Source organism: Oscarella lobularis, chromosome 9 (genome assembly GCF_947507565.1).
Source record: "Oscarella lobularis chromosome 9, ooOscLobu1.1, whole genome shotgun sequence".
In the NCBI taxonomy this organism is placed as follows: Eukaryota; Metazoa; Porifera; class Homoscleromorpha; order Homosclerophorida; family Oscarellidae; genus Oscarella; species Oscarella lobularis.
This window is the reverse complement of record NC_089183.1, coordinates 3,003,577-3,031,258: the sequence shown is the minus strand read 5'-3', so window position 1 is coordinate 3,031,258 and position 27,682 is coordinate 3,003,577. Positions and strand designations below refer to the sequence as shown.

At 48.0% G+C, this 27,682-nt stretch overlaps 7 protein-coding genes and 3 long non-coding RNA genes across 16 annotated transcripts; 7 read left to right on the top strand and 3 right to left on the bottom strand.

The window, feature by feature from the left end:
* The first annotated feature begins 21 nt into the window (after window positions 1-21).
* On the top strand, window positions 22-2,938 carry LOC136191102 (uncharacterized). The gene is made up of 7 exons (XM_065979399.1): window positions 22-371; window positions 446-514; window positions 568-1,268; window positions 1,319-1,387; window positions 1,442-2,264; window positions 2,313-2,381; window positions 2,439-2,938. Exons 3-5 carry the CDS (start codon window positions 948-950, stop codon window positions 1,799-1,801), a joined length of 750 nt encoding a protein of 249 aa, XP_065835471.1. The 5' UTR covers window positions 22-371; window positions 446-514; window positions 568-947; the 3' UTR covers window positions 1,802-2,264; window positions 2,313-2,381; window positions 2,439-2,938.
* Window positions 2,939-4,758: 1,820 nt separating this feature from the next.
* On the top strand, window positions 4,759-7,971 carry LOC136191545 (uncharacterized). Of its 2 annotated transcripts, XM_065979901.1 has the most exons (8): window positions 4,759-5,042; window positions 5,100-5,168; window positions 5,221-6,013; window positions 6,078-6,146; window positions 6,208-6,609; window positions 6,667-7,181; window positions 7,245-7,313; window positions 7,372-7,971. In XM_065979901.1, the coding sequence occupies exons 3-6, from the start codon at window positions 5,732-5,734 to the stop codon at window positions 6,760-6,762; spliced, it is 849 nt and encodes a 282-aa protein (XP_065835973.1). In that variant the 5' UTR covers window positions 4,759-5,042; window positions 5,100-5,168; window positions 5,221-5,731; the 3' UTR covers window positions 6,763-7,181; window positions 7,245-7,313; window positions 7,372-7,971. The 2 variants fall into 2 exon arrangements, with proteins under 2 accessions (XP_065835973.1, XP_065835972.1); XM_065979900.1 differs by having other exon boundaries at window positions 6,208-7,181.
* A 189-nt stretch (window positions 7,972-8,160) lies between these two features.
* On the top strand, window positions 8,161-8,886 carry LOC136191553 (uncharacterized). Its single transcript, XR_010670861.1, has 3 exons — window positions 8,161-8,275; window positions 8,325-8,393; window positions 8,450-8,886. It is a non-coding gene; the product is annotated as an uncharacterized lncRNA (long non-coding RNA).
* On the bottom strand, window positions 8,834-10,241 carry LOC136191549 (L-rhamnose-binding lectin CSL3-like). The gene is made up of 9 exons (XM_065979905.1): window positions 10,089-10,241; window positions 9,997-10,032; window positions 9,907-9,946; window positions 9,812-9,848; window positions 9,611-9,727; window positions 9,426-9,556; window positions 9,330-9,366; window positions 9,159-9,272; window positions 8,834-9,101 (listed from the first exon to the last, which is right to left on the bottom strand). Exons 1-9 carry the CDS (start codon window positions 10,167-10,169, stop codon window positions 8,969-8,971), a joined length of 726 nt encoding a protein of 241 aa, XP_065835977.1. The 5' UTR covers window positions 10,170-10,241; the 3' UTR covers window positions 8,834-8,968.
* On the top strand, window positions 9,922-17,012 carry LOC136191541 (uncharacterized). Its single transcript, XM_065979892.1, is given in 26 exon segments — window positions 9,922-10,200; window positions 10,248-10,321; window positions 10,385-10,510; window positions 10,568-10,701; window positions 10,756-10,922; window positions 10,975-11,084; window positions 11,134-11,192; window positions 11,246-11,336; window positions 11,392-11,514; window positions 11,567-11,824; window positions 11,875-12,019; window positions 12,072-12,225; window positions 12,276-12,354; window positions 12,405-12,499; window positions 12,557-12,639; window positions 12,701-12,753; window positions 12,804-13,026; window positions 13,076-13,119; window positions 13,173-13,343; window positions 13,402-13,487; window positions 13,557-13,626; window positions 13,684-13,818; window positions 13,868-14,068; window positions 16,577-16,652; window positions 16,699-16,772; window positions 16,819-17,012. Coding segments are annotated over 24 exon segments (2,835 nt in total). The 5' UTR covers window positions 9,922-10,200; window positions 10,248-10,321; window positions 10,385-10,405; the 3' UTR covers window positions 16,918-17,012.
* Window positions 14,244-15,367, bottom strand: LOC136191550 (uncharacterized). 3 transcript variants are annotated; one of them, XR_010670859.1, is made up of 5 exons: window positions 15,238-15,367; window positions 15,120-15,183; window positions 14,690-14,824; window positions 14,431-14,632; window positions 14,244-14,382 (listed from the first exon to the last, which is right to left on the bottom strand). It is a non-coding gene; the product is annotated as an uncharacterized lncRNA (long non-coding RNA). The 3 variants fall into 3 exon arrangements; XR_010670858.1 differs by having other exon boundaries at window positions 14,245-14,378; window positions 14,431-14,824; XR_010670857.1 differs by having other exon boundaries at window positions 14,246-14,382; window positions 14,431-14,824.
* Window positions 16,933-17,986, bottom strand: LOC136191551 (uncharacterized). The gene is made up of 3 exons (XR_010670860.1): window positions 17,713-17,986; window positions 17,525-17,611; window positions 16,933-17,280 (listed from the first exon to the last, which is right to left on the bottom strand). It is a non-coding gene; the product is annotated as an uncharacterized lncRNA (long non-coding RNA).
* A 628-nt stretch (window positions 17,987-18,614) lies between these two features.
* Window positions 18,615-21,370, top strand: LOC136191546 (very low-density lipoprotein receptor-like). 2 transcript variants are annotated; one of them, XM_065979903.1, is made up of 5 exons: window positions 18,615-18,779; window positions 18,845-19,021; window positions 19,295-19,426; window positions 19,484-20,124; window positions 20,363-20,503. In XM_065979903.1, exons 2-4 carry the CDS (start codon window positions 18,915-18,917, stop codon window positions 19,938-19,940), a joined length of 696 nt encoding a protein of 231 aa, XP_065835975.1. In that variant the 5' UTR covers window positions 18,615-18,779; window positions 18,845-18,914; the 3' UTR covers window positions 19,941-20,124; window positions 20,363-20,503. The 2 variants fall into 2 exon arrangements, with proteins under 2 accessions (XP_065835975.1, XP_065835974.1); XM_065979902.1 differs by lacking the exon at window positions 18,615-18,779 and adding an exon at window positions 20,891-21,370 and having other exon boundaries at window positions 18,868-19,021; window positions 20,363-20,767.
* A 255-nt stretch (window positions 21,371-21,625) lies between these two features.
* LOC136190915 (low-density lipoprotein receptor-related protein 4-like) lies at window positions 21,626-24,466 on the top strand. Its single transcript, XM_065979210.1, has 6 exons — window positions 21,626-21,681; window positions 22,047-22,604; window positions 22,655-22,890; window positions 22,985-22,997; window positions 23,649-23,804; window positions 23,966-24,466. The coding sequence occupies exons 1-6, from the start codon at window positions 21,663-21,665 to the stop codon at window positions 24,253-24,255; spliced, it is 1,272 nt and encodes a 423-aa protein (XP_065835282.1). The 5' UTR covers window positions 21,626-21,662; the 3' UTR covers window positions 24,256-24,466.
* LOC136191544 (low-density lipoprotein receptor-like) lies at window positions 24,313-27,625 on the top strand. 3 transcript variants are annotated; one of them, XM_065979898.1, is made up of 5 exons: window positions 24,313-24,397; window positions 24,495-25,051; window positions 25,103-25,247; window positions 26,161-26,979; window positions 27,170-27,625. In XM_065979898.1, exons 4-5 carry the CDS (start codon window positions 26,199-26,201, stop codon window positions 27,457-27,459), a joined length of 1,071 nt encoding a protein of 356 aa, XP_065835970.1. In that variant the 5' UTR covers window positions 24,313-24,397; window positions 24,495-25,051; window positions 25,103-25,247; window positions 26,161-26,198; the 3' UTR covers window positions 27,460-27,625. The 3 variants fall into 3 exon arrangements, with proteins under 3 accessions (XP_065835970.1, XP_065835969.1, XP_065835968.1); XM_065979897.1 differs by having other exon boundaries at window positions 24,495-25,065; window positions 25,112-25,247; XM_065979896.1 differs by lacking the exons at window positions 24,313-24,397; window positions 24,495-25,051; window positions 25,103-25,247 and adding an exon at window positions 25,258-25,579.
* The last annotated feature ends 57 nt before the right edge of the window (window positions 27,626-27,682 follow it).

Sequence of the window (27,682 nt, the reverse complement as noted above, 5' to 3'; positions counted from 1 at the left end):
AGCGGGGCGTGACTACGGACGTTTCCCGGATCGACGAAGACAAAGGACGAGCGATTCGTCGCCTGCAAGAGGAGCCTCGACGCTTCCACCCTTCTAGACTAGGATACCAAGCCCTAATGGAAGATCCCGAAGTGTCCTCGATCGACGAGCGTCGCGCTATCGACGCTCCGACCCGCATTCCTAAGTCGATCGTCGTCGCAACGCTTCTAGCGCTCACAGACGCCATCTCTCTCTTCAGCGTCGTCGTCACCGTGATGCTATTGATGGCGAAAGGCGCCATCATCAAACATTACGACCTCGACGACGATTCTTCCTGGAACGACTACTCCGTTTCCGAAGGACTCGCTTCGCCCGTCTTAGTCGTCGCTTTGGTACACTAAAAAAGAAGCCAATTTTATTTATTTAATTAATTAATTTAATTAACGCTGATTCAATTAATTTTTAGATTGGCATGTTCGCGTGTCTGTTGACGTTATACGCGGAATCGACGAAAGAAGTCGGCGCAAAGACGAAGGCTAATAATAATACATAGGCAGCTCGGGTTATTATCAGTTTGTTTGCTTATAGGCTCGCAATGTCGTCGGCGTGTGCTGGGCACTGAACATCGGTGTCTCGCTCGTCGCTGCCGTCTTATGGGGAACGACGTATTTCAAGGAGTTTTTCCTCGTGTTGTCGCCTTCTGTCACATTCTCCTGGCTCTGTCTTAGCGTTATGACTTCCAACGCGACTCTGTTCGTTTTATCGATAGTTCTAACGGCGCTCTGCTACTTGACGAGATATAGTGCTTCCTGCTTCCGCTCGAACTCTCAAAATGATAGGCAGCCTCTCGTGAATTTTGCCCAGTCACTTAGCCTTTAGTACACACTACCAAAACTATTAGTACGCGTGCGCTTCGTGAAATCGGTTCTGAAAATGAAAAATTATATTATTCCTGCGCATGCATCGTTATGGACGAGCCGCTAGTCGTCGTTGGGACGATTGACGAGCGACGAAATCGTCGCGTCGTCGACGCTCCGACGCCGACGCCGCGCATTCCCGCGTCGATTGTCGTCGTCGCTATTCTTGTCTTCGTCGACTTGGTCCTTCTGTTCGGCGCCGTCGTCGCCGTGATGGTGATGACGTCGCGGTCTGGAGTAACCGTGACGACCGAGTACGACTACTACGAGAACTATCCTGCAAGATACTGCAAGCATAAATTTGAAGAAATTGTCGATTTGGACGAGTCTGCTGCCAAAGGCTTCGCGGCGCCTACTCTCATCTTCGATTTGGTAGTTGATTTTTCTGTTTCGACGTGACGCGAGTTTGTAATTTCGATTAGTTTGGCATATACGCTTGCTTGCTGACGTTGTGCGCTGAACTGACGCGGAACTCAAACTTGAGGATAAAGGCAAGGGACCCCATTGCAACATATGGTTCAGTGTCCGTGTAAAATTATCTATAGGTGCGTAATGCTGTCGGCGTCTGTTGGGCCGTTAGCATTGGAACGTCGCTCGCTGCTACTATCCTATGGGGAGTGACGTATTTTCACGCGTTTCTTTCTTCACCGTCGTTTTCGACGCCCTTCGTTCTCTTTCCCGTGGTTCTGATTTGCAACATCGTTCTGTGCGCTTATTCCATCGTGCTGACGGTGCTCTGCTACACGACGAAATATGGTGCGCGCTGCTGCTGCTGTCGTCGTCCTGGCAACGGTTACCAATTGCTCAGAGGAAACTACGACGACGAGCCTCGATATTCGCAGTCCCCGCTTACTACTGCCCCGCAGTCGGCAGCCGTGGCAGAATACTCTACAACTCAGACGTGAAATTCCATTGAAACCCACGGTGTCTGATAAGCTATAGGACGAGAGCTTTCGTTTCTGTTTTTCTGTTTCTCTTCACACTCGCACATTATGATACCCTGGTCTATGATTGGAGTACGTGACCCGTCACTTTGGTGACAGTTTCTCCGCAACGAGATCGAGATCGATGGACGCGTACGGTCCCGTGATTGTCGACGAGCGACCAATTCGATGCGCTGCCGGCGCTCCGACCCGCATTCCCGCGCCAATCGTCAGCGTAACGATCGTAGCGCTCGTCGACGTGCTCGTTCTGTTCGGCACGTCCGTCGCCGTGATGGAGTTAGTGGCGGAAGCCGCTCAATATCATGATGCCGTCGAATCGGATGCGTACTTCTACGACTACGACGGCAACCGTAACAACGACGCCGCCGCCGCCGCTGTGTCTTTTTTCGAAGGCCTTTCTGCGCCTAGTCTAGTCGTCGCAGTGGTGCGGCATGAAATCCGCGTTCCGAAATCGAAATTAAGTTCTCTTTAGGTGGGTATGCTTGCGTGCCTGCTGACGTTGTGCGCGGAGATGACGACAGACGTAGGCGCAAAGACAAAGGCAAGGCATATAGGAATAACAATCTAAAACGTTTTCTGTACGTACATCTTTACATAGTTGCGCAATGCTGTCGGCGTGTGTTGGGCTACTACTATTGGATTTGCCGCCGTCGCTTGCGCTACGTGGGCGATTTTGTATTTCAACGAAGTTGATGCGACTTTCCCTTTCTCCGTCTCGTCCCTTGCTTGTGCCGTTATGATTTGCGACTCGGGTCTGCTCCTATGTTCGATATCTTTCACAGTGGCGTGCTATTGAACGAGATACAGTGCGTGCGGCTGCTGCTGCAGTTATCAGTTGTTCCACATCAGTGAGACCGGAGACGTATACTACCAGCAAGCCGCTGTTGCTTGGGCGCAGCCTGCTCAACAATAGATGCTTGCTTTTTCGCAGGAACCAACTCAGATGCAGCCCACTGTGCGAGAGTCTGTGCGAGCGACCAACAATGCATGCATGGCGACCTCGCAATGCTTGTGTTTTTCGGTAGCCTAGTCGCTTCTAATTGTCAGTCTCAAACGAGCAAGAAATCATTAGTGCTCAATATACATGACGCACCTAAATCACTATATTGGAGCACGTGACCAGGTGTAACATCCGTCAGTGTCTCGGGGGGCAAAGATGACTCGGAACGATCCTATCAAGCAACCAATTCACATTCCTGCGGGGATGTCCTTTGGGGCCGGGGCAACGTTCTTCATCCTTTTCGCTCTTTTCTATGTAGTCGCTTTTATAATGAGCCTGCTGCCAGAAGCCGCCATCGACGTTGAATTAAACCAGTACAACGACATGTACAACGACGTTCGCGTCACATTGTCCCTTGCCAAAGACTTTGTGGCGCCCACGCTAGCCTTCGCAACGGTACACTCAGTCCGCCGAGTCGCTCGTCACAGTTCCGCGTTGCGGAAATATTTCTTATAATTAGTGTTATTAGATCACTCTTCTCACGTGTCTGCTAATGTTGTACGCGGAAATGACGAAAGACTTGAATAGAAAGATAAAGGCTAGTCGTCGCTTACATATGTGACCCGAATCTAAAGTGTACATTGTATAGGTGCGCAAAGCCGTCGGCGTGTGTTGGGTTGTTAACATTATGATGAACGCCGTTGCTCTCACTATGTGGGCGATTCTCTGGCATTTTCCAGATTATGACCTCCAGTCAACTTTTTCCTCGCTCGTAATTATCCGTTTTCTTATTCTTCACGTTGCGGGGTTGTACGCGGCTCTCTTCTTATTATCAATATCTATGTCATTTGACTGTTATGAGAGTGGATACAGTGCGCACAGCTACTCTAAAGTGACTAGTGTCGAGATGGCCGCCTTCAAGCCGCAAATTATCGCTCCTCCAAAGTCAGATCAACAGCCCCTGATAGCTTTTTGGAAGGCCGACTCCGAAGGCGATGCAGATGCAGCCCATGCAGTGACCAACGGTGGCGACCTCAGGGCCGCTTCAGTTGCGTGATGAGAAGGCTTTCTGCGTGCACGTTGCGTTTGCTCATTATAGTCGCTGGCTGTTCTGGAATTTCCAGTCTTGTTCGCTTGCCTTGCTCACGCGTCTAGCATGCAGTTGCTGCTAAAAAATCCCAATAGCATTGGGTAATAACTATTAGGACTCATCTTTGTAATGACCTGTCTCTCAGCGTCGTATTTTATTTAGTATGCGTATATCAATGATCAAAGCACACGACCTGGCCACTTACGTCCCCATGAAAGTCGAAGAGCCACGTCGCGCTGCTGGCGCCCCAACCAGCATTCCCGGCGTGTGTTGGGTTGTGATGAACGTCGTTGCTCTCATTATGTGGGCGATTCTCTTCTACATCTCGAATTATGACTTCCAGTCGACTTCTACCTCGCTCATAATTATTTATTTTCTTATTCCTGTCGTTGCGGGGTGCAACCTGAATCTGGTCATATATCCAATGTCTCTGGCACGAGATTGTTATGTGAGTGGATACTGTGCGTACAGTGCCTGTGAAAGGATTAGGGTTGAGATTGCCGCCTACAACCAGAAGTCGTCGCCGCAAACTATCGCCGCTCCGAAGTCAGATCAACAACCACTGTTGGCTTTTCGGAAGGCCGACTCCGAAGGCGATGCAGCCCATGCAGGGGAAAACGGTGACGACCTCAGGGCCGCTTCAGTTGCGTGACGAGAAAAGGCTTTCTGCACTTTGCGCTTGCTCGTAGACGCTAGCTGTTCTGCTATTTCCAGTCTTGTTCGCTTGAGTTGTTCGCGTCTAGCAGTCGCTGGCAAAAGTCCCAATAGCATTGGCAAAAGCGAAAAAGAATTCAGAGCGATTAATAACGAGACCCATCTCAGCCTGAGGTGCAGTAATTGATCATTGAGCGGCACGTGACCAAGCATTCATTTTATCGTTGTTCGGAGCACGTGACCAGTCACTTCAGTTTCTCCGCAACCAGATGGACGGTTCCGTGATCGTCGACGAGCGACCAGTTCGTTGCGCTGCTGGCGCTCCGACCCGCATTCCTACCCCAATCGTCGGCTTAACGATCCTAACGCTCGTCGACGTGCTCGTTCTGTTCGGCACTTCCGTCGCCGTGATGGCGCTAGTGGTGAGTGCCACCAAATCGGATCGCTACTGGAACTACGACGACGGCACGACGGATTTCTATGTAGTTTTTGCTTTGCCTACGCTACTCGGCGTAATGGTACGCGACCCGACGTCACAAGATCCGCGTTCCGGGAAACGTACGTTTGCTTTATAGATCGGTATGCTCGCGTGCGTGCTGACGTTGTGCGCGGAAATGACGACAAACTTAGGCGCAAAGACGAAGGCAAGTCGCGGCGGCGCATAGAGAAATCGCAATCTAAAAAACGTATATATAGCTGCGCAATGCCGTTGGCGTGTGTTGGGCTGTTAATATTGGATTTGCCGTCATCGCTTGCATTCTGTGGGCGCTCGTGTTTGTTGCAGCAAGTGCGGATTCCACTGACTCTTTCACGGCTTTCGCGATTACTGTCTATGCGTCTATGCTCTGCCACTCGGGTCTGCTCCTTTGTTCGATAGTACTCACGGTGATGTGTTATTCGAGGAGATACAGTGCGTGCAGCTGCTGCTGCACTAGTACAGGCAATTATCAAGTGCTCTACACCAGTGAGACGGGAGCCGTATACTGCCCGCAACCCCCGATGCTGGCTTTTCCGCAGGGACCAACTCAGATGCATGCAGACCACTGAGTGAGTGACAGGTCTCAATGCCAATGGCATTGGCATAGAGAAAACAAACAAGAAATCCGTGCACGCAATCATTTCTAAACGTTATCATAGGCAGTGACCTGTCTCTCCAGCGTCGTATGTTTTAGTTAGTATGCGTATATCTATGCAATGATCAAAGCACATGACCTGCATGGCCACTTACGTCCCCATGAAAGTCGAAGAGCCACGTCACGCTGCTGGCGCCCCAACCAGCATTCCTGCGCCAATCAGAGTCCTAACGATCATAACCCTCGTCGTCGTGCTCGCTCTGTTCGGCATGGTCGTCGCCACGATGGCGCTAATATCAGAAATCGTCAGTGCCGACAAATCGGATTTCTACTTATCGGACTACGAGATCGCCGAACTTGACTACGTCTCGTCTCTCGCCGAAGGCTTTTCTGCGTTTCCGCTAGTCGCCGCTGTGGTACGTATAACTTCCAACTTCCCAGGGTACGTCCGCGACCCGGAAACCTGCTGTTTATTCGTAGATCGGTATGCTTGCGTGCCTTCTGACGTTGTGCGCGGAAATGACGTCGAGCTTCAGCGCGAAGACGAAGGCAAGTCGCTGCCTATTAAATAATCAATTTCTAATTATTAATTAAATGTATACGTGTGAAGATGCGCAATGGCGTTGGCGTGTGTTGGGCTATTGATATCGGATTTTCCGTCATCGTTTGCACTATGTGGGGAATTGCGTATCTCTCGGCTAGTTCCGATTATGAGCTCCCTACAGACTTATCCTTTGTTTCTTATGGCGTTCTGATTTGCGACTTGGCTCTGTTCTTTCTTTCAATAGCACTCACTGCGATGTGCTTTTTGAAGAGATACAGCGCGTGCTGCTGCACTAGTCTAGAGAATTATCAAGTGTTCTATACCAGCGATACCGGAGACGTCTACTACCCGCACCCCGCTGTTGCGTCGAAGCCGACTCAACAGCCGATGCAGGCGTTTCCAATCAAGATGCAGCAGCCAATGTTGGCTTATCCGCAGGCTTATCCGGTCAAGATGAAGCAACCAATGGTGGGTTATCCGCAGGCACCAACCCAGATGCAACAACAAATGGGAGCTTATCCGCAGGCACCGGCCCAGATGCAGCAACCAATGGTGGCCTTTTCGCAGGCCCCAACCCAGGTGCAGCCTAATGTGTCTGTGACCACCACCAGTGCTCAGTAAGACTACTTGCACGCTGTACTTTCGTTAGTAGCTTATAGTCGTTCAAAATGCGTACGTCCCGTCACTCTGTCTCTCAGTGTCAATTTAATTAGTACGTATATGTATATTGAGCACGTGGCCTGCAAGTCACTTGTGCAACTTTTCCGTGTCAAGAGATGGACGGTCCGACGATTGTCGCCGAACGACGTTGCGCTGCTGGCGCCCCGACGCGCATTTCTACGCCAATCATCAGCCTAACGATCATAGCGCTCGTCGACGCGCTCGCTCTGTTCGGCATGATCGTCGCCGTGATGGCGCTACTATCAGAAGCCGTCAGTACCATCGAATCGATTTCGTACTACTCGTACTACGATTCCGAATTTGACTACGCCTTGTCTGTTGCCCAAGGCTTTGCTGCGCCTACTCTAGTCGTCGCTCTGGTACGATATATACCGAATAACTTGGCCAGGGTCCGCGACCCGGAAACGGGCGGTTATTCTTAGATCGGTGTCCTTGCGTGCCTTCTGACGTTGTGCGCGGAAATGACGTCGAACTCTAACGCGAAGACGAAGGCAAGTCGCTGCCTATTAATTAATTAATTAATCAATCGATTTTTAAATGTACTTGAAGATGCGCAATGGTGTTGGCGTGTGTTGGACTATTAATATCGGATTTTCCGTCATCGCTAACATTATGTGGATAATTAAGTTTGTCACGACAAGTTCTGATTCCGATGGCTTTGGACTCTCATCCTTTCTCATTTATGGCGTTATGATTTGCGACTGGGCTCTGTTCTTTTGTTCGATAGCACTCACAGTGATGTGCTTTTCGAGGAGATACAGCGCGTGCAGCTGCTGCACTAGTTCAGAGGATTATCAAGCGTTCTATAACAGCGAGACGGGACACGTATACCCACACCCCGCTGTTGCTTCGCAACCTGCTCAACAGCCGATGCAGTTTTATCCGATCCAGATGCAGCAACCAATGGTGGCTCATGCGCAGGCACCGACCCAGATGCAGCAACCAATGGTTGCCTTTTCGCAGGAACCAGCCCAGGTGCAGCCCAATGTGTCTGTGACCACCACCAGTGCTCAGTAACCTGCGCGCTTGTGTTGCGCAAAACAAAAGGACAACCTGCATGTCGTGCTTTTGTTAGTAGCGTATAGTCACTCGAATGCGTACGTCTCTCTCTGTCTCTCAGTGTCGATTTCATTATATCTGAGCACGTGACCTGCAAGTCACTTCTGCAATTTCTCCGCGCCAAGAGATGGACGGTTCCATGATTGTCGCCGAACGACGTCGCGCTGCCGGCGCCCCGACCCGAATTCCCGCGCCAATCATCGGCCTAACGATCATAGCACTCGTTGACGTTCTCGCTCTGTTTGGCATTGTCGTCGCCGTGATGGCGATACAATCAGAAGTACTCAGTCATTTCAAATCGCATTTAAACATCTCCGCGACATATCGCACCGAAAGGATCAACGCTTTCTCTCTCGCCCAAGGCTTTGCTGCACCTACTCTAGTCGTTGCCTTGGTACAGTACTGAGTAACCTGGCATCCTCGAAAAGTGCTGATGTTATTAGGTCGGTGCGCTCGCGTGCCTTCTGACGTTGTGTGCGGAAATGACGTCAAACATCAACACAAAAACGAAGGCAAATCGCTGGATATTAATTAATAAGGTAATTTTTTTAAAAAATTGTACTTGTAGGTGCGCAATGCTGTTGGCGTGTGTTGGGCTACTAATGTTGGATTTACCGTCGTCGCTTGCATTATGTGGGCTATTCAGTTTGTTGGTTCTGGTCTTGTTGGACTCGGAGCCTTTATAGTTTATGGCGTTATGAGTTTCAACTTGGCTCTGTTCCTTTGTTCGGCAGCGCTCACAATGATGTGTTTTTCGAGGAGACACATGTACAGCGCGTGCAGCTTCTGCACTACTCGTTCAGGGAATGATCAAGTGGCCTATCTCAGGGAGACCGAAACAGTCCACTACCCACAACCAGACGTGCTTTTCAGCAGGGACTCGTCGTGATACAGCTCATTGATCGACTGCCTGCATGCTGTTAGTAGCGTATAGTCGAATAACGGTCTCAGGTTGGAGAAGACGAACAAGAAATCATGTAATCATTTCTAAACGTTTCTAACACACCAACGATCGAACACACGCAATTTGTTGTTTATGAGACTCTCGGTCTGCATGTGGCGACTTCTGGGCGCGTCTCATTTATGATTAGCCACAGCGGTATTGAACTTCCAAGTACTTGTAGGTGCCAGGACACGGATCTCCAAACACGCCGTTGCTCGATGGCACCGTACAGCTTGCCTGATAATCGCAACGACTCTGAACGTTGGCCAAGGAATGGCTAAATTAGAATCTTAAATATCATTATTTTTCCGGGGTCCACGCAAGATAAACGAACCTAGCTGAACCGCAGGCTAAATTTCCTCTGGCCGGATGGGGACAGAGCTGAAACTCCGTTCGACCGTAGAGGGCTTTGATAATTCGAATCACTTCACCAGTTGGACAGGATAGGCTAAAAAGTCAAATATAGGAAAGCATCCTATATACGCGATGCATCTAAAAACTATACGTGGCCGATGAACCTTCGCACGCAATGACGGAGAAAGCTTTGGAACAAAAGACAATTTCACTAAGGAAACTTATAAATTCTCGATCATTCCCGAACCTGGTTCGCAGTCATATTTGACTTGAAGATACTTGAACGTTCCGACGCACGGATCTCCAAAAACTCCGTTTGTCGCGGTCACGACGCAGTGACGTCGATTGTCGCACTCGTGACGCACCGTCGAAATGGATCTATATATAACCTTTCCAAAATCCGGTCAATATTTTGCATATGCTCTCACGTACCTAGCCCGATCTCCGCAATTGAGATTGCTTCGCTGCGGATGGGGACACGTCGGAAAGTCGCTTCGACCGTAATTTGCTTCGGTGACGCGAATAACGGTGTCCGGAGGGCATGTCAATCTTATTTGGTTAGGGGACACAAAGCACCAGTAAGTTGAACGGAAGGGCGTTCCCCACAAAAACGCCCTTCTTAGAATCTAGTACCTCGCGACGTTGCCTTCGCAGGCAATGGTTTCTTGACCTAAAGTCAGTTCGACTTCGCATGAGAAGTATATAGCGCGCCTACGTAGCTGACTCACCCTTGACGCAGGACAAGGTCAGAATAGCATTGGCCACCTCCTAATGGAAAGCGTCATACTCGTAGTTTCTATGTGACCGTGCAAACCGACTTTAGGATCTGGTCCAACACCGTCGTGAGGAGCAACCTATACATATAAGAATCCCAACTGCATGAAGAGACAATATGCACGAGTCTTCTCACTGCGATGCTTCCGGCCCTCGTCGTGCACAGGGCGGCAAAACCGACGTAGACAAGTACGATCATCTGGGAAGTCGACGACATCGTGACGGAGTGCAAAGACCGAATGGCTCCGGTTTGAGATGCAATGCAAATAAATAGTTGCGATACGATATGCCACAGTTTCTAGGCACTCAGTATCTAATTATACCAACGGCAATTACGCCCTGAATTTAAAGTCGCACCCTGCCTAAAAGGTCAAAGGAAATGACTCACTAAGTATTGACCAAAATTTCCATAACGGTTTTTTCAAAGATCAGGTGATACATCGCACGCTAGACATGTACTTCCTTCTTGTTCTCGCCCTAACTGCGGCTGCAGTGGAGGCGAAACCGAGCGGCGCGGTGTGGTATCAGAAAGAAGAGCACCTTCTCGCAGCAAAGGAGGCAAGCAGCGCCAGCGTCTCGTCTCAGACGCTCGCGAAACACGCGCACTCTCCCTAGGTCCGACGCTACGTCTATCACGCGACGAATCAGTGGCTCGACTTGCACGACGAAGCCACAGATCTCACCGATCTCCTAGAAGTGCAAAACAACACCGTCGTTTTGCACGAAAGCGACGACGTTCTCATCGAAAGGCACGCCCACGCTCGCGTTACTCCCCTTGCTTTTTTTAGATCTCTCTATATCAGATTTTCTCTTGGATCGAAGAGACCAATTGGCGAACAGAGCTATGTACTGAAGACTACGCGTCATCACGGATTGACTCAGTTGTTCGCTATTGGCGGCGATTCGACGGGCGTTTTATACGCAGCCTACGCTATTGCGGAGAAATTCGGCGTTCGTTTTCGACTCTATGGTAAATCCCCGAGTCTTTTTTTTGCAGTCAAATTTTGAATTTTTACTCGCAGGTGATATCATTCCTGAGGAGACGATGACGGGAGAATTTCGTCTTCCGAATTTGGACGAATTCGCTGAGCCGGCTTTTGACGTTCGTGGTCTTCAGCCTTTTCATGATTTCGTATACTAATAAGATAGATAGATACATTTGCCTCATGTTTTCTATCTAGCCTGAGGGTCCAGACTGGTGGGGAGAGACTGAATACAAAGCAATCACAACCCAGATCAGGCACGACTATATTTATTTGTGCTTTCTTTTAATTAATGAATATTATTTTATAGCAAGCAGAAAATGAATTTTATTGGACTCCACACCTATCCTCATAGTCCGGGATCCAATAGAGGAGAGCCAACAGTATGGGTAGGACTCAAGGTACAAGAAAAAGAATTCCTTTGAGAGAGAGCTACTCTACTCTATTTAATTTTAGGAAGATGTGAATGAGGATGGGACTGTGAAGCAAAGCTATGCGACGTCGTATGCGAATACGATGAGGAATCAATGGGGCTACGCTGCATTGCCAACGGGAAATTATTCCTACGGAGCGAGCCAAGTGACTACAATCAAAATCTTTAATCTATTATGTATTTATTTGTGTGCCTCAGATTTTTGATATGGACTGCTATAGCAGTTCTGTGCAGCTTGGAAATTGTCCTTACCCTACGACGCCCCAGGGCAATAATGCCGTCTTCGACAAGACCGGTCTCTTGTTGAAGAACTCTTTTGAACATGCCCATGCCGTTGGCGTCAAAACGTGCGTTGGAACCGAGACTCCACTTACGATTCCCCAAGCGCCACCAATTGCACCTCTGAATCTGTACTACAGCAAAAGTAGACAAGATAATTTCTTGACTACGACTCAAGTAAGAAAATATATTTTATTGCTTCTTTGAGTGATGTTGATCGACTCTAGTGTGCAGAATGCGAAGGTGTCTACGAGTTCGTTCGCGTTGAAGGCTTTGTTCATACCCAGTCCTTTCCTGGATCAATTCCTTTGAATACGTATTACAATGGGCAGCTTATGGACAACGTGCTGAGTCCTAAGCCTCCTGGTGAAGGTACAGTGTATAAGGATATCGATGTACTTTAATTTACTTCTCTTCTTGTAAGGTTACGGGTTTGTTCGCACTGAAGGTTACGCCTCTGTGAATTCGTCTTCGACGTCTGGGAATTTCTCGACGTTGATGACGTACTATAACGCTCAGATTCATGATCACTTGAGCGTTTCAACGGCAGAAGGAGAGTCATACGCAAAGTCTCACGGGTGAGAGTCTCTAGCTGAAAAACGAACATATAAGATTTGGGTTTATATAGATACACGTTGGTCGGTTCTGTGGCTAGTGTTATGGCGAATGGCACGGCGGTTGCTCCGTCTACGCAAGACTACTACAAGGTTCTTACTCTAGTTTGACTAAATCCTTTATATGACGTTTGGTTTGTTAGGGAATTTTTACTCGACTTCAAAAGATGGGACTACCGCTGGACTATTACTGGATATGGACACCGGAGGGATGGGAGTGGGGAAAAATGACGTCAAAGTAACGTCTTTTATAGATGAAGCATTAATCCAATCTTAGTTCGTTTGTCATTGGTAGGAACCCAGTTTTTGAATCAGCGGTAAACGATCTCAATTCAGCTGCAGCAGCTCACGATGCTGTCAACGCCTCGTTTAATCTAGGTTTGCCTTATCCTTATAACGATATACTGTAGAGCTTCACTGTCAATTTTTTTAACTGCAGCTACTTGTGGCTGGGTTGTAGGACCGCTTCCGGATCGAACGATTTTCGACAAAGTAGCACGGTGTTTCTGCATGGAATTTTTATCATTTTTCTTTCGATATAGGTCTTGTCTGCAAAATATTCAGCAGTCACTTCTATTGACATGAGTGTTGGGAACACGCCCGTTGATCCTTCCTACATGAACATCACTAAGCACGGCAAGTGGGCTATACCGTAGATGGAAGACGATCCCGGACTGACGGCGCCTGAATTGTGGGTCAATCGAACTCTCATGCACATGGAAGACGCGAAGAAGTACGGGTGTCAAGGCTTGCTTGGAATTCACTGTATGGGCCTTAGCTGAAAATGGAAATTTTGACTATTTTTTGCTTGCAGGGCGTACTGTGCAGACGTCACCTCAAATTGCTGCTATGGCTCAGGTACTATTTAATCATTTAAATAACAAGAGCATTATGAGCAATATTTATTTAAGAAATCGTGGAATTTTGATCTTACTAGCAAGCAGTTTTGGGCCTCGTGGTCTATGGAAGAGTTTGGAATTTCCGATCCAGCAGCTGTGTTCTCGGCAATCGAGAGTTATAATCTGCCTAGGCCAGTGAATTGGGGAGGAGGTCCAGGTGTTTTCAAAGGAGACGTGGCTCAGGTATTGCGATCTATTTCTCCGCGTAGAAAAACCAGTTTCGAATGATAACGTTTTGTAGTGTACTTGGGGTCCTAAGTATGGCTTTGTTGACACACTGGCGTCAATGAAAAGCAAAGTCAAGCCCAATAGCAGTTACATGGATAGGTAAGTGAAGAAGCAGCGCAGCATGTAGCCCATCTATACGTAGCTTAAGTCAGATATTTTCTTACCTAGATTTGAATATTGGGTCAATACGTTTATGTACATGCGTGCTATTAGTGCAACAGAGTGCGCCTGGGGGCAGGTAAATTCTGCTTGTCTTTTTTTTGACTTTGGAAATGTTGTCATAATTTTTTATTAGTTTAACAAAGTCATTGCTAAAGTGAGCAAGGAAACTGATCCTCCAACTCGTCAAAAAATGGCCGAGATGTTGGCTTTGCCTCTGCGTGAGCAGCTCGTTCAAAATGCCACGCAAATGATGACTTACCTTCTCCAGGCAAGTTTAGGAACGCGAGAGTTTTTTAGAGTTTTAATTTTGATCGTAGACCGTTTCTTCTACTGGCGAATTGGGGACGATCATGAACGTACTCTCTCACAGTTTGATTCACGCTATCGAAGAGCCAGCCGCTCAGCTTGAGTCTTACCTCGGACATCCATTAAGTGGAAACGCGGTGCCATCGAAGGTTTATTCAGGGCCCACGAAATTGATTGTCCCAACTGTTAGGACAATGGTATCAAAAGGAGAGGTATACCCATCCATCTATCTATCGATCTATAGCTCATCTTGACGTTGGATAATTGGTGCTTATAGAATCTCACTGTGAGGGCACTGGTTTTATCTTCACACGCAGTGCATAATGTTTCTTTGTACAGGCGAGATTTGGCTGGCGAGTTTTGATTTCTAATCACGCGATTTGTGCAATTGAATTACGCTTTTTTAGACAAAATAACGTCTTTTATCCCCACCGGATTTACCAATCTAAACAGAAACGTTTTTGAAGTGCAAGTGGCTCCGGTAATTTTCTTCTTTATCAATACAGGCACTGTGTTTCGGGACTAACTTTATTAATACTAGATGAGTGATTTTGAATATTACGTTATTGCTTACATTGAAGGAGAGACGGAACAATATTGGCCTCCAGGTAACTCAACGCAGAGTGTCGTGGTAGTGTAGCAGTCTAAGAGAGGGTACTTTGCTTTTTGACATTGCTTACCTATTTTTTCATTGAAGTCGTATCCGCTGTTTAATTGCGTAGATTGTTTTGTTAGCTTTTTACTTTGGCAATAGTAGGCTTAGGCGGCGGCTTAGGCTAGATTGTGCTCGCGTGAAACCGGTGTCATAATTGCACTTATCCAGCTACACGCACAGTATAAAATACGCAAGTCGATGTCAGTATTTTCCAGGCGCAGATTTGCAAGTGTCCCATTCACGGCTATCGCGTACAATAGGTGCCGGAGTGACTGTCTCCTTGCATGTCGCAATCGCTTTTTCAGCCGCGTTCCTAAAACAGTGACTAAGAGTTGTCTATTGGTTTAACTAAAATAATAGTGACCATTACATGTACAGCGAGGTAGCGAGGTGGGAATTCATCCAGACCCCCTTCAGCTCGCTAAGATGCGTGAGCGGGGCATGGTTTGAAGTGACTCGGGGTCCAACTCTACTTTAGTACACTGACGCGTCTAAACTATTGCTGGTATTTCTTAATATCATAGGGTACTACTCTTATTACATCTCTATGGCGCCACACTGCCACGCGAGGCTGTGAGTATCACAATCAGACGCGGCGCGACACTCACTTGTGGTCAGGCGTACGCAAAGAACGATTGCATGATCCGCGCTCGTATGAGCCCGAGCCGCCTACTGTATGATGCAGGATCGCGGCTTTGTAGTATTTACGCTGCAAGTTGGTCTTACGGGAATAACTGGAAGACTCCATATACAGTGGGAGATATTGCTGACTCTGTGCACCGGCTGTACTGGCTTAAATCGGAGAACTGAACCACGCTCTGAACCCGGACCTTGAACCACCGAGGTGTTAGCGCGCGCCAGAGACAGATGGACCTCTTCTCTGTACACTCCTCTGTGCCTATTGTCGACCGTCTTCCAACGGTCTTCTTTCAGTTGAAGACTGCTGAGTGTGCGCTACCTCTTGGCATGCATGCATCACGAAGGCCCGACGAGCCTCGTATGACGCTCTATGCGAGCATGAGCTCATGCTGGCGAGAAGCACACGAAGTTGGTGTCCATATTGTCGCCATATTGCAGTGAAAGAACCTCTTATGCATATAGAGCTTGCAGGTTCAATTGGGTGGGGGCCCATCTCGTCGAATTTATTACGCAAATTTCTTTCGACTTAGATACATACGGCTCACACGAGCGTCTCCTGCATCATTCGGAGAATAGCCACTGTTGCCCGCGGGATGATGACGATCGCTTGCTACATTGCCATACTGTCAACGGTCTTCTTTCAGTTGAAGACGGCTGAGTGTTTGCATCGACAAGGGCATGCGGCAATAGGGTACCGTAGTGGGATATAGGAAAGTATGGCTTTGTTGACACACTGGCGTCAATGAAAAGCAAAGTCAAGCCCAATAGCAGTTACATGGATAGGTAAGTGAAGAAGCAGCGCAGCATGTAGCCCATCTAAATCTATACGTAGCTTAAGTCAGATATTTTCTTACCTAGATTTGAATATTGGGTCAATACGTTTATGTACATGCGTGCTATTAGTGCAACAGAGTGCGCCTGGGGGCAGGTAAATTCTGCTTGTCTTTTTTTTGACTTTGGAAATGTTGTCATAATTTTTTATTAGTTTAACGAAGTCATTGCTAAAGTGAGCAAGGAAACCGATCCTCCAACTCGTCAAAAAATGGCCGAGATGTTGGCTTTGCCTCTGCGTGAGCAGCTCGTTCAAAATGCCACGCAAATGATGACTTACCTTCTCCAGGCAAGTTTAGGAACGCGAGAGTTTTTTTCTGAGATTTTTAATTTTGACGGTAGACCGTTTCTTCTACTGGAGAATTGGGAACGATCATGAACGTACTCTCCCACAGTTTGATTCACGCTATTGAAGAGCCAGCCGCTCAGCTTGAGTCTTACCTCGGTCATCCATTGAGTGGAAACGCGGTGCCGACTAAAATTTACTCAGGGCCAACGAAATTGATTGTTCCAACTGTTAGGACAATGGTCTCGAAAGGAGAGGTATTTATGTATACATATCATCTGTACGTTGAATAATTAATTGGTATTTTAGAATATCACTGTGAGGGCACTGGTTTTGTCTTCACACGCAGTGCACAACGTTTTGTTGTACTGGCGAAATTTACCTGGCGAGTTTCAACTTTAATTTGATATTTTAATCATTCTCTTGTATAGGAGAGAAAACGTCTTTTACACCTACTGCATTTACCCATCTAAATAGAAACGTTTTTGAAGTGGAAATGGCTCTTGTGAGTAATCCCCAGTCACAACGTTTCTTAAAGATAATATGAGTAGATGAACGATTTTGAATACTATGCTATTGCCAATGTTGAAGAGGAAATGCAACAGCATTGGCCGCCAGGCAACTCGACACAGAGCGTTGTAGTAATGTAACATTTCAAGAATGGCCTTTGGTTTTTTTGTATTGTTTAGCTGTTATTTTTGCATTTCGTTCTTCTTCTTGAAAAAGAGACAAACACCACTGGTGAAAGACTCAATTAATTAAAAAGAACAAAAGCCTGAAAGAGCGTGCCAGTTAGAAAAAGGCTGCGTTTCTACTTCTCGCTAAAACTGGCATCACGGTGATCACCCCAAGACACACCGGCAGAGTACACACCGGCAGTACAAGAACTGAAGGATTTGCATTGCAATTGATACGAATAAGTCGATATTTGCCGTTGTGCCTCTTCTTTAAGAGGAGGTGACGACGAGGCGCATACAAGAGTAGCACCGGTATGTGACTTTTCAACGCTGTTCCTAAAGCATTGAAGATATATTATTTGCGAGTTCGCTCTCACTAAAGTGCGCGAATGCAAGTACTGCCTTATACATGACGTCGTGACAAATCGAAGTTTACTTTTATCAAAGCCCTACAGTACAGTCGTAAATAACTAATTAACGTTCTGAAGCAGCTAGTTAGGCGTCATAGAAAGTGTTAGCGAGGTGGGGTCCCACATTTTATTATTAGAAATTCACGTGACATTTATATATCGGTCCTTACCTTCTGCTTGGCGTACGCAACTGGCCGCTTGAATCTGGTCTACGCAGTGGTCTACGCATTTTATGCATCAGGCTGCGTGCGTGTATCCTAAAAGTTAAAACAATGACTACTAAACTCTTACTGGTTGGGTTGGCAGTTGTATGGATGTACTGTATCTAAAACAGTGCGCGAAAGGGCGTGACGCTTACCTTTCTGTTTCCTTTTCCAGTGCGGCGGCTCGTGTAAAGGAAGAGGAGTGGCGGCCGGAGAGCGACATTGCGGCAATCTCATCATGGATACTTCTTCTAGTATCCGTGATCTCATCTCCGGTTGGTTGGCCTGCCGCGAGATCGTCATCCATTGCTTCAACGCGCTTTTACCGCGAGCCAGATCGATTGGTGGGGGAGCGGGGGAGCACTGTTTGTGACGCTAACACGAGGGGCTAGGGACCGAGACATGTGATTCTGCGCAGTAGACGCACGTGACGTAGAACCCCACTTGTCTCTCGTCTCTGTACAGAAGCAAGTGTAGAAGCTCGCATATGATGAAAAAAATCCCAATAATAGGTGTTAGAAACCCGGTTATACTTTTTCAGGGGTTCGTGTTTGCAATTACCGTCGCCGTTTCAAAGCGACGACTATTATCGTTTCGACGATAACCAGAAATCGCTCGAAAATGTTTCTGGCACATTCTAGGGTATTATTTACCTACATATACAAGGTTTCGGTTGAATTTCAGCAGTTGAAGGAGGCTATAGACAAAGAAGAACAGTCTCTTTTTCATGTAATATGCTGAGAAACCTTTGTATGTAGGTAGATGTTACTCTAAAATGTTTTAGAAAATTTTTAAAAGGTTTTTAGATTTTTTGGAATTTTTTCGTCGATTTGCGAGCTTTCACCCTAACACACAAACGAGACAAGTGGGGTTCTACGTCACGTGCGTCTACTGCGCAGAATCACATGTCTCGGTCCCTAGCCCCTCGTTTGTTTGTGTTCACTGCTTCGCTGATTTGAACGCAGTTCCGCGCGCGTTAGCCGTTGTGAGGGAGATCTCCTCGTTGCGCTCGCTAGCTCTTCTTGGACCAGATTCTGGACTAATCAGGGGCACGGCATGCATTTATATGTCCGGCATCCGTTCTGCGCCGGCACGAGGGTCTAACGAGCCTCGTATCATCATCATCATCGTGTATGGCGAGGACACAAAATTTGGTGTCCATATTGATTGCCATATTGCAGCGAAAGAATCTCTTATGTATATAGAGCCTGCAGGCTTGCAGGTTGGTGATCTCAATTGGGGGCCCTCCTCGTCGAATTTAGTTACGCAAATTTCTATCCGACTTAGATACATATATACGGCTCACACAATCGTCTCTTGCATCATTCGGAGAGCAGCCGCTATTGCCCGTGGGACGATGACGATCGCTCGTTACTTTGTTATATTGTCGACGGCCTTCTTTCAGTTGAAGACGGCTGAGTGTTTGCATCACGACGACGTCGGACACGGACATGCAGCATTAGGGTACTAATGGGATAGGAAAGTCTGTGACCTTGTGTTTCTGCTTCAGTGAGGCCATGTTAGCAAAGGCCCATTTCTTCTTAATCTACTATAGTACCATACCCTAAGCTAGAGACGTCAGTAGCTCTTTTGCTTCTCATACGTGCTTCGATCCTCGTGTTTCTCCCATATGCGATCAGTCGACTATCACCCGATTCACGTACCGTCTCCTTTTCCTAAATAATTAGTTTAGCAGCACTTACTACGGCTGGACTAGAGCGCGACACTTTTGCATAGAATAATCGAATGCTTTTACGACTTCACAACGGTCCATCGAGAGTGCAAGGAAGTGAAACCGCCACCGGTGCCAACGCTACCACCACAACCAATGTGGTTTCGACCCCGAACTCAAGGATCAGGAGCAACACAGTAAGTCTTGGATACCCTAGTCTTATATTCCTTATACCATATATTATTTCTATATAGAGTCGTTTGCACGACGACACTGAGAGTGAACAAGGAATACGTCTATAACAATACTCTCGATAGTTCCTTCGACGCGATCGTCTTTCCGCACTCGCTTCCCGTCACCAAGGCGCGTCCGAAGTTGACGTGCACGTGGACGGTGCGCACGTCGCTGGCGTCCTCTTCCTATCACGTGATCATGTACGACATGTCCGTCGACGTGACGGCCGCCGATTTCGCGTCACTGTGTCTCGTCATCAACGAGCAACCGAGAGCGTGCTCAACGTTCAATTCGAAAGAAGGCGGCGAACTGAAACCGGAATTTCCCATTCGCGGTAGCACGGATTCGGGTCATCTCGATCTGAGTCTTATACTGACGCTGGGAAATGCGCTGGATAATGCGCGGGGGTGTGGTAAGGCGATGGGGTCCTATAAGCGGTTCAGTGAGGAAGAAGAAGGTGGGCATCATAGTCACTGATATGTTATACTGCGAACGTCTGTGTTTGAGTCTTGTGTTTGTAAGTCCGGTGTTTCGTCAAATTTTCGCAGTCTGATGATGTCACTTCCTCTGACGCATGTATCACGTGATCGAGCCGTAATCGCGTTTCTCGCGCTGCAATTCTACGAGTTCGAAACGCTCATCATGTCACTGAGGAGTTCAGGTTTGTAGGAAGCAGGACGTCTAACGAAGAGGAACGCTCAATCGTCCTATTTCGCGAGTCCCGCGCGTCGACGCCCCTTTTTCCGCGCTTTCGCGGCTTATTCGCGAACCACAGTCGCCCAGCGCACAGCATGCACGGACACCGAATCAGTGTTCCGACAAAGTGGGGGCCCCTCTTCGGGTACAAAAAAAATGAGAGGGCTCAAAAAATATATAATAACGTAATCTTATGTATGTAGCTGTTGCACTTTTCCTTATCAACGTCAACCTCAACTGGCTCGCCACGCCCACAACGTCATCGACAACATGCGAATCGAATTCAGAATTTCAGTGTCGTTACACGTCCAAATGCATTCGTGCGACGTACGTTTGCGACGGGGATAACGACTGCGGCGACGGTTCGGACGAGGACGACTGCACGCCGACGCCGTGCGCCGGTTTCTTGTGCGACAGAGGAGTCCGCTGCTTAGGAACGTATTCGCTTTGCGACGGCTATAACGACTGCTGGGATAAATCGGACGAGTCCAACTGCGAGACCTGTTCGACGGGGTTTCTTTGCGGAGATAGACGCTGTATCGCTGAATACGCACGTTGCGACGGCTACGACGACTGTGATACGGATGAAATCGATTGTTCTCATCCATGTAAAGTCGCTATTAGATATGTATAGTGGAGTGCCGGAAATAGTTTTTTTTTCCCGGCCTCTGCGCTCCCTCTCTCTCGTATATCAACAATTAATTTATAATCGTCTCTTTTTTTCTCTCTAGGGTCTATGGGTGTGATTGTTTCGATTTCTGTCAGCTCGAGCATCATCGTCCTGTTTCTCTTCGTCGTCGCCGCCGTGTGCGTGTGCGTCAAGGTCAAAGATCGCGAGGCGTCACGTCAACAGCCGCTTCCCACGTTCGCAATGCCGCCGTCGACTGCGATTCCGGGCTATGCGCCGGGCGGATTGAATCCCGTCGCTTTCGCACCGCCGCAACCGATGATGACGTATCCGCCACCGCCTCAGTCTCAGCCCGTTGTCGCCGAAAAGAGCGAGCCTGATGACAATTCGAGTGAAAATGCGAGCGAAGATGCGCAGCTGTTGGATAGTTAGAGAAGCGACTTCTCCCTTATGTAGTCACACGGTACTACTTTTTATGCTTCGGTGTTTTATTTTATTAGCGTTTGCCGCTGTGTCTTTCTGCACAGAAGGGATTTGTTTTTAGCTCTATGGGAATTTGAGATTATTGGCGCCGCCTCCGTGACTTCGAAGATTTGGACTAATTAAATCATAGAGGTATTGAATTACGCCTTGAGTAGCTAATCCAAAGTTTTAGTTCAAAAAATCGACGAATCATTGCAAAGGGGCTAATTTAGGTGTAAATAAAATTAATTTTATTTAATTGATTCTTGGACAAGGAGTACGTTGTACAATTTCAAAGAGAGAGAGAGAGAGAGAGAGAGATCCAATCACGTGTGTGAGGCACAACCGAATTAGGAAACCTCGCGACTACGATCCGGATCCCTTCGTTTGAGTGTCTTCAACGATCCATCGTAATGTCACTGAAACGCTCAGGTTTGTACTGTGAGGGAGCCGCCTAGTTACCGCGGGACCGTTGGTGGATCAACACGAGACTTTAGTACGATTCCTCATTTGCTCATGTTTCTCTACCATTGTTCTCCGAGAGCTAGCTACCCTTTTGACGAAAATCGTCCTCTAACCTGCCCCCCGGTCGTCATGCGTTTCGTACAACGCGGGGGAAAGCACTTCCTGTTAGTTCTAAACTGGAGAGCGCGCATCCACGACGCTCCAAGCGCCGTTGAAGTCCCATAATGGCGCGCAGTCATTTTAAAATAGGAGCTTGTCGCAAAGTTTAACTCATATAGAATGACTTCGGCTCTGGGAGATCCGTGCATCGTTGATTAATTTTATTGATATAGTCGCGACTCTTTGTCTACTCGCCGTACACGTCCTCTCCGTGCGATCGGCTCGAAGCTCGCCTACGACTGCGACGAACGCTACGGCTGAAAACGTCACTGCTACGCCTACGACTGCGACGAACGTTACGACTGAAAACGTCACTGCCACGAACTTCACAGCTGGAAATGTTAGCGCCACAACGAACTCGAGTTGCGCATTCGGATTTTTCCAGTGCAGAAACGACGCCAAATGCATTCCAAGACGTTCGGTTTGCGATCAGGTATATGACTGCGGGGACAACTCGGACGAACGAGGCTGTCCGACGACGCAGTTGCCGACGACGCCGCCTTGCCGTTTGGGGTCGGACTTTCTGTGCGACGACGGGCGCTGCATCGATTATTCGCGCGTTTGCGACGGCCAAAACGATTGCGGTGACGACTCGGATGAACGCAACTGCAATTGTGATACGCATACATGGTCTTATGAATGGTCTTATGAATGCGGAGATGGGAGCTGCATTTTCGATTATCAATACTGCGACGGACATGCCGACTGCGATAATGACGAAGACTACTGTCGTAAGTGTGCATCCTTTGGCTCAACGTGATCGGTACTTTCTTATATTTAGAGTTGTCTCGCGGCTCTCGCCGAGATCGAGAGATCATTATTATCATTGCTGCGACCTGTAGCGTTCTTGGAATCGTCGTCATTGTCGGCGCTTCGGTTTCTCTGTACGTCCAGCTGAAACGTCGCGCCGCGCTACCGCAACAGAGCTGTCTGACGGACACTGCTCCCCCGCCGGCTTATGGGCCCGGTGGTGCAATGAATCCGGCATTTGCCATGACTCCGCTGCCGGGAGCGATCGCCTCCTTATAACGAGGTCCTACCCAGCGCGCCTCCTTTTAGCGAGAACGTTGGTGAGAAGGGGCATATTTATCCAACTTTGATCTGATTTTAGACCATGGTATCTAGTAAAAAAATTGAGCCAATCAAATGGTAGAGGTATGCAAATCCGGATTATTAGAACAGAATCTTGGCCGATTGTTGCACAAAGATTTTAGGTTGTTTAAAGCGGATTAGATTTATTTTATTGATTATCACTACGATATATCGTAGTCACGTGTTTGTTGGAATCCCGTTTGTTCCGTTGACCCATCGCAATGTTACGAAAACGCTCAGGTTTGTACACCGTAGCCCACAGTAGTTACCGAACCATTACCCGTTACGGACCGATTCTCCTACCCGGCTATTCTAGTATCGAGCGTTAGCTGCTCGCATAGATCTGTTCTTGACGAAAAAAATCGTCCTACGACTATTAGGCTTGTAGGATGAGAATCTAAAAGCCACCTATTTTGGGAAGAACAGTCCGCAACCTGCCCCGCGAGTCGATCAGCATCCGTTTTTTTAGTAGGACGTGACGTCATCGCTCACAAATTCCTTCTCCAGAAGATTCTTTGAGGCGAGGGAGGGAGGGAGGGAGGGAGGGAGGGAGGGAGGGAGGGAGGGAGGGAGGGAGGGAGGGAGGGAGGGAGGGAGGGAGGAAGAGAGGCTCCTAGAATATATTATAACGCCAGCTTCTGTAGCGTGCCTTGGGTAATAATTTTTTTTATTTATTTATTTAGTTCTGGCTCTTTGTCTGCTTCTCTCCACTCAAGCGCAGGGCTATAGCAGATCCTGTTCTTCTTCATATGAATTTCGTTGTGGAAATGGGCGTTGCATTTATAAGTCCTACCGCTGTGACGGAGATCGTGACTGCGATAACGACGAAGATGGCTGCCGTAAGTTTATCTCGTTTGTATAATCAGAAATACGCGAATTAGTTAATTAATTAATTAATTAAACCCAGTGGTTGCTAATACCAACGATACAAGGAATCTAATCATAGCTGTCCCTAGATATTTTAGTTCTTTCTCTCCGTCACTGACTGGGCTTTTTTTAGCGTTGTCTGGCGGAGGGGTCGCTATCCTTGCCGTGACCTTTACCATTATTGGAATCGTCGCCTTTGTCGGCGCTTTGGTTGCTCTGTGCATCAAGTCGAAGAATCGCCGCGTCGAGTCGCAGCATCAGAGCTGGCCCACGGAAAATGCTCTTCCACCTGGTGCGATGATTCAAGTTCCGGCATACTTCATGCCGCCTCCGCCGGGCCCTCCGCCGGGCCCTCCGCCGTCCGGTTTTCAGGAGCAACCGCCTTCTTTTGACGAGGCCGTTTCCGAGAAGAGACAGTCTTGATCCAAGTAAATGAGAATGAACAATTAGAACCGGGGTATATGTCTTTTTGTGTAGTAGAGCGGAGCTGGCTTTTTTGTGTGCATGAATATTCTCTCTCGTACGTGGCTAAGCATGAGGCTGGCTGGATGCTAACTTTTAACGAGTAAGTAGATATAGATCATCTGTTTATTATTAGGGCGAATCGATTTTTGAATTTATTGAATCAATTGTATGCGTTCGCTCTTTTTTTTTTCTTCTAGTGTCTATGGGTGTGATTATTTCGATTTCTGTCAGCACGAGCATCGTTTTCTTGTTTCTCTTTGTCGCCGCCGCCGTTTGCGTGTGCGTCAAGGTCAAAGATCGCGAGGCGTCACGTCAACAGAGCCACTTCCTACGTTCACAATGCCGTTGACTGCGATTCCGGGCCATGCGTCAGGCGGATCGAATTCCGTCGCTTTCGCACCGCCGCCGCCGCAACCGATGATGACGTATTCGCCCACCGCCTCTGTCTCAGCCCGTTGTTGTCGCCGAAAAGAGCGAGCCTTGATGACAATTCGAGTGAAAATGCGAGCGAAGATGCTCAGCTGTTGGATAGTTAGAGAAGGGACTTCTCCTTGTGTAGTCACACGGTGTTTTATTTTTAGCGTTTGCCGCTGAGTCTTTCTGCACAGAAGGGATTTTTTAGCGTAATGGGAATTTGGGCGCCTCCGCGACTTCGAAGATTTGGGCTAATTAAATCACAGAGGTATGGAATTACGCCTTGAGCAGCTAATCCAAAATGCTAGGTTGAAAAAAAATCGACGAACCGTTGCGAAAGGTGGCTAATTTTAGGTACAGATAAAATTTTATTTATTGATTCTTGGACAAGGACTCTTAGGAGTACGTCGTACAATTTCAAAGAGAGATATATCCAATCACGTGTGTGTGAGGCACAACCGAATTAGGAAACCTCGCGACTACGATCCGGATCCCTTCGTTGGGTGTCTTCAGCGATCCGTCACTGAAACGCTCAGGTTTGTACGGTGGGGGAGCCGCCTAGTTACCGCGAGACCGTTGTGGGTCAGCATCACTTTCCTCCCACTCAATTCTTTTTCTTCTTTTGAACGACTGTTGCTCGCAAAACCCTGTTATTTTAGAAAAATCGTTCCATAGCCTGGCCCGGTGATTTTAATGGCTAGGAGCTTTTCGCGAAGTTCAGACTGGCATAGAATAATATCATCGGCTCTGGGACCTAGGGACCGTGCATATAGTTAATTTTATCGAGTATGCTAGACGTAAGCACGTGTTTGTTTAAGACATCCCGTTTGTTCCCGTTGACCATCCGCAATGTTACAGAAACGTTCAGGTTTGTACCGTACGTAGCCGTATCCTACAGCAGTTATACCGAACCATCACCCGCTTACGGAATGATTCCCCTACCCGGCTGTCGTCGAGCGTTAGCTGCTCGCAAAGACCTGTTTTGCTTTTTGACGAAGAAAATTGTGCCCTGCGACTATTAGACTAAAGGCCAACCATTTGGGGAAGAACAGTTCGCAACCTTGCCCCGAATCGTCGATCATGTACCATCGGTTTTAGTAGGACGTGACGTCATCGCTCACAATCTTCCACCGCTTTGTCTCTCCCATGCACGGTAGTTTAGTCTTGCCACAAAATCGTCCTATAGCCTACCTCCGGCCGTCATAACTCAGCCTGAGTTTTGTACGACGTCGTCGCGGAAAACCACTTCCGTTGAAAAGCCAAATGATTTCGCTGATGATGAATTTTTTCTCTCTAACTCGGCCTCCCTATAGTTAAAGAATCTTTTAAATTACGAACCCCCGAGGCACAGTTATTTCAAATAAGTTCCTAATTAATTAATTAATCGCAAAGTTTAGACTGACATAGGATTCTGGGACCGTGCATAACTAATCAATTTTATGGATTTAGTTGCGACTCTTTGTCTACTCACCGTGCACGTCCTCTCCATGCGAGCGGCTAGAAGCTTGCCTACAACTGCGACGAACGTCACTGCCATAAATGCCACTGCTACAACTGCCATAAATGCCACTGCTACAACTGCCATAAATGCCACTGCTACAACTGCCATAAATGCCACTGCTACAACTGTCATAAATGCCACTGCTACAACTGCCATAAATGCCACTGCTACAACTGCCATAAATGCCACTGCTACAACTTCCATAAACGTCACCGCTACCACAATGGCATCAAGTTGCCCATTGGGATTTTTCCAGTGCCGGAACAACGGCAAATGCATTCCGGCACGTCGGGTGTGCGATTGGGTGTCCGACTGCGACGATGATTCGGACGAACGAGTATGTGCGACGCTGACGCCGACGAAGAATTGCTCGTCGAGATTCGAATTCTTGTGCGGCGACGGGCGCTGCGTTCATCAGTCGGACGTCTGCGACGACGTGAACGACTGCGCCGACAACTCGGACGAGCGAGGCTGTCCGCAGTCGCCGACGACGTCGCTGTTGCCGACGACGCAGTGGCCGCGGCGGACGACGTCGACGATGGGCTGCGATCGTCAGCGTTATAGGCGGGAGCTTTTTCAGTGCAACAACGGACGCTGCATTTATCGATATGACGTTTGCGACTACAACGACGATTGCGGCGACAGCTCGGACGAACGCGACTGCGACTGTCCTTCGCATCGATTTCTGTGCGGAAATGGACGCTGCATTTCTGATTCTCGGCGCTGCGACGGAGATGTCGACTGCGATAATGACGAAGATGACTGCCGTAAGTGTGCATCTTTTATTAGTCGGGAGACGCTTCGAAACAGAAAGGCTTTTATTAGTAGTACAACTTCCTCGAAAAATAAACTCAACGTCACGAGGAGTTTGTCCTTCGCTTATAGACTCTGAGATTCCCAGTATCTTTTTCTAGTACTGCGTATTGCGCTGTATTGATTGTACTTTCTTATATGTAGCGTTGTCTGGCGGAGTGGTCGCTATCCTTGCCGTGACCTTTACCATTATTGGAATCGTCGTCTTTGTCGGCGCTCTGGTTGCTCTGTGCATCAGGTCGAAGAATCGCCGCGTCGAGTCGCAGCATCAGAGCTGGCCGACGGAAGCTGCTCTTCCACCTGTCAACGGCCCTGGTGCAATGATTCAAGTTCCGGCATGCTTCATGCCGCCTCCGCCTGGCCCTCCGCCGTCCGGTTTTCAGGAGCAACCGCCTTCTTTTGACGAGGCCGTTTCCGAGAAGAGACAGTCTTGATGCAACTAAATGAGAATGAACAGTTGGAACCGGGGGTATATGTCTTTTTGTGTAGAGCAGAGCCTGCTTTTTTTTGTGCATGAATATTCTCGTACGTGGCTAAGCATGCGGCTGGCTGGATGCTAACTTTTAACGAGTAAGTAGATATAGATCATCTGTTGATTATTACGGCGAATCGATTTGAATTTATTGAAAAGTATGCGTTCGCTCGCTCGCGCACGCG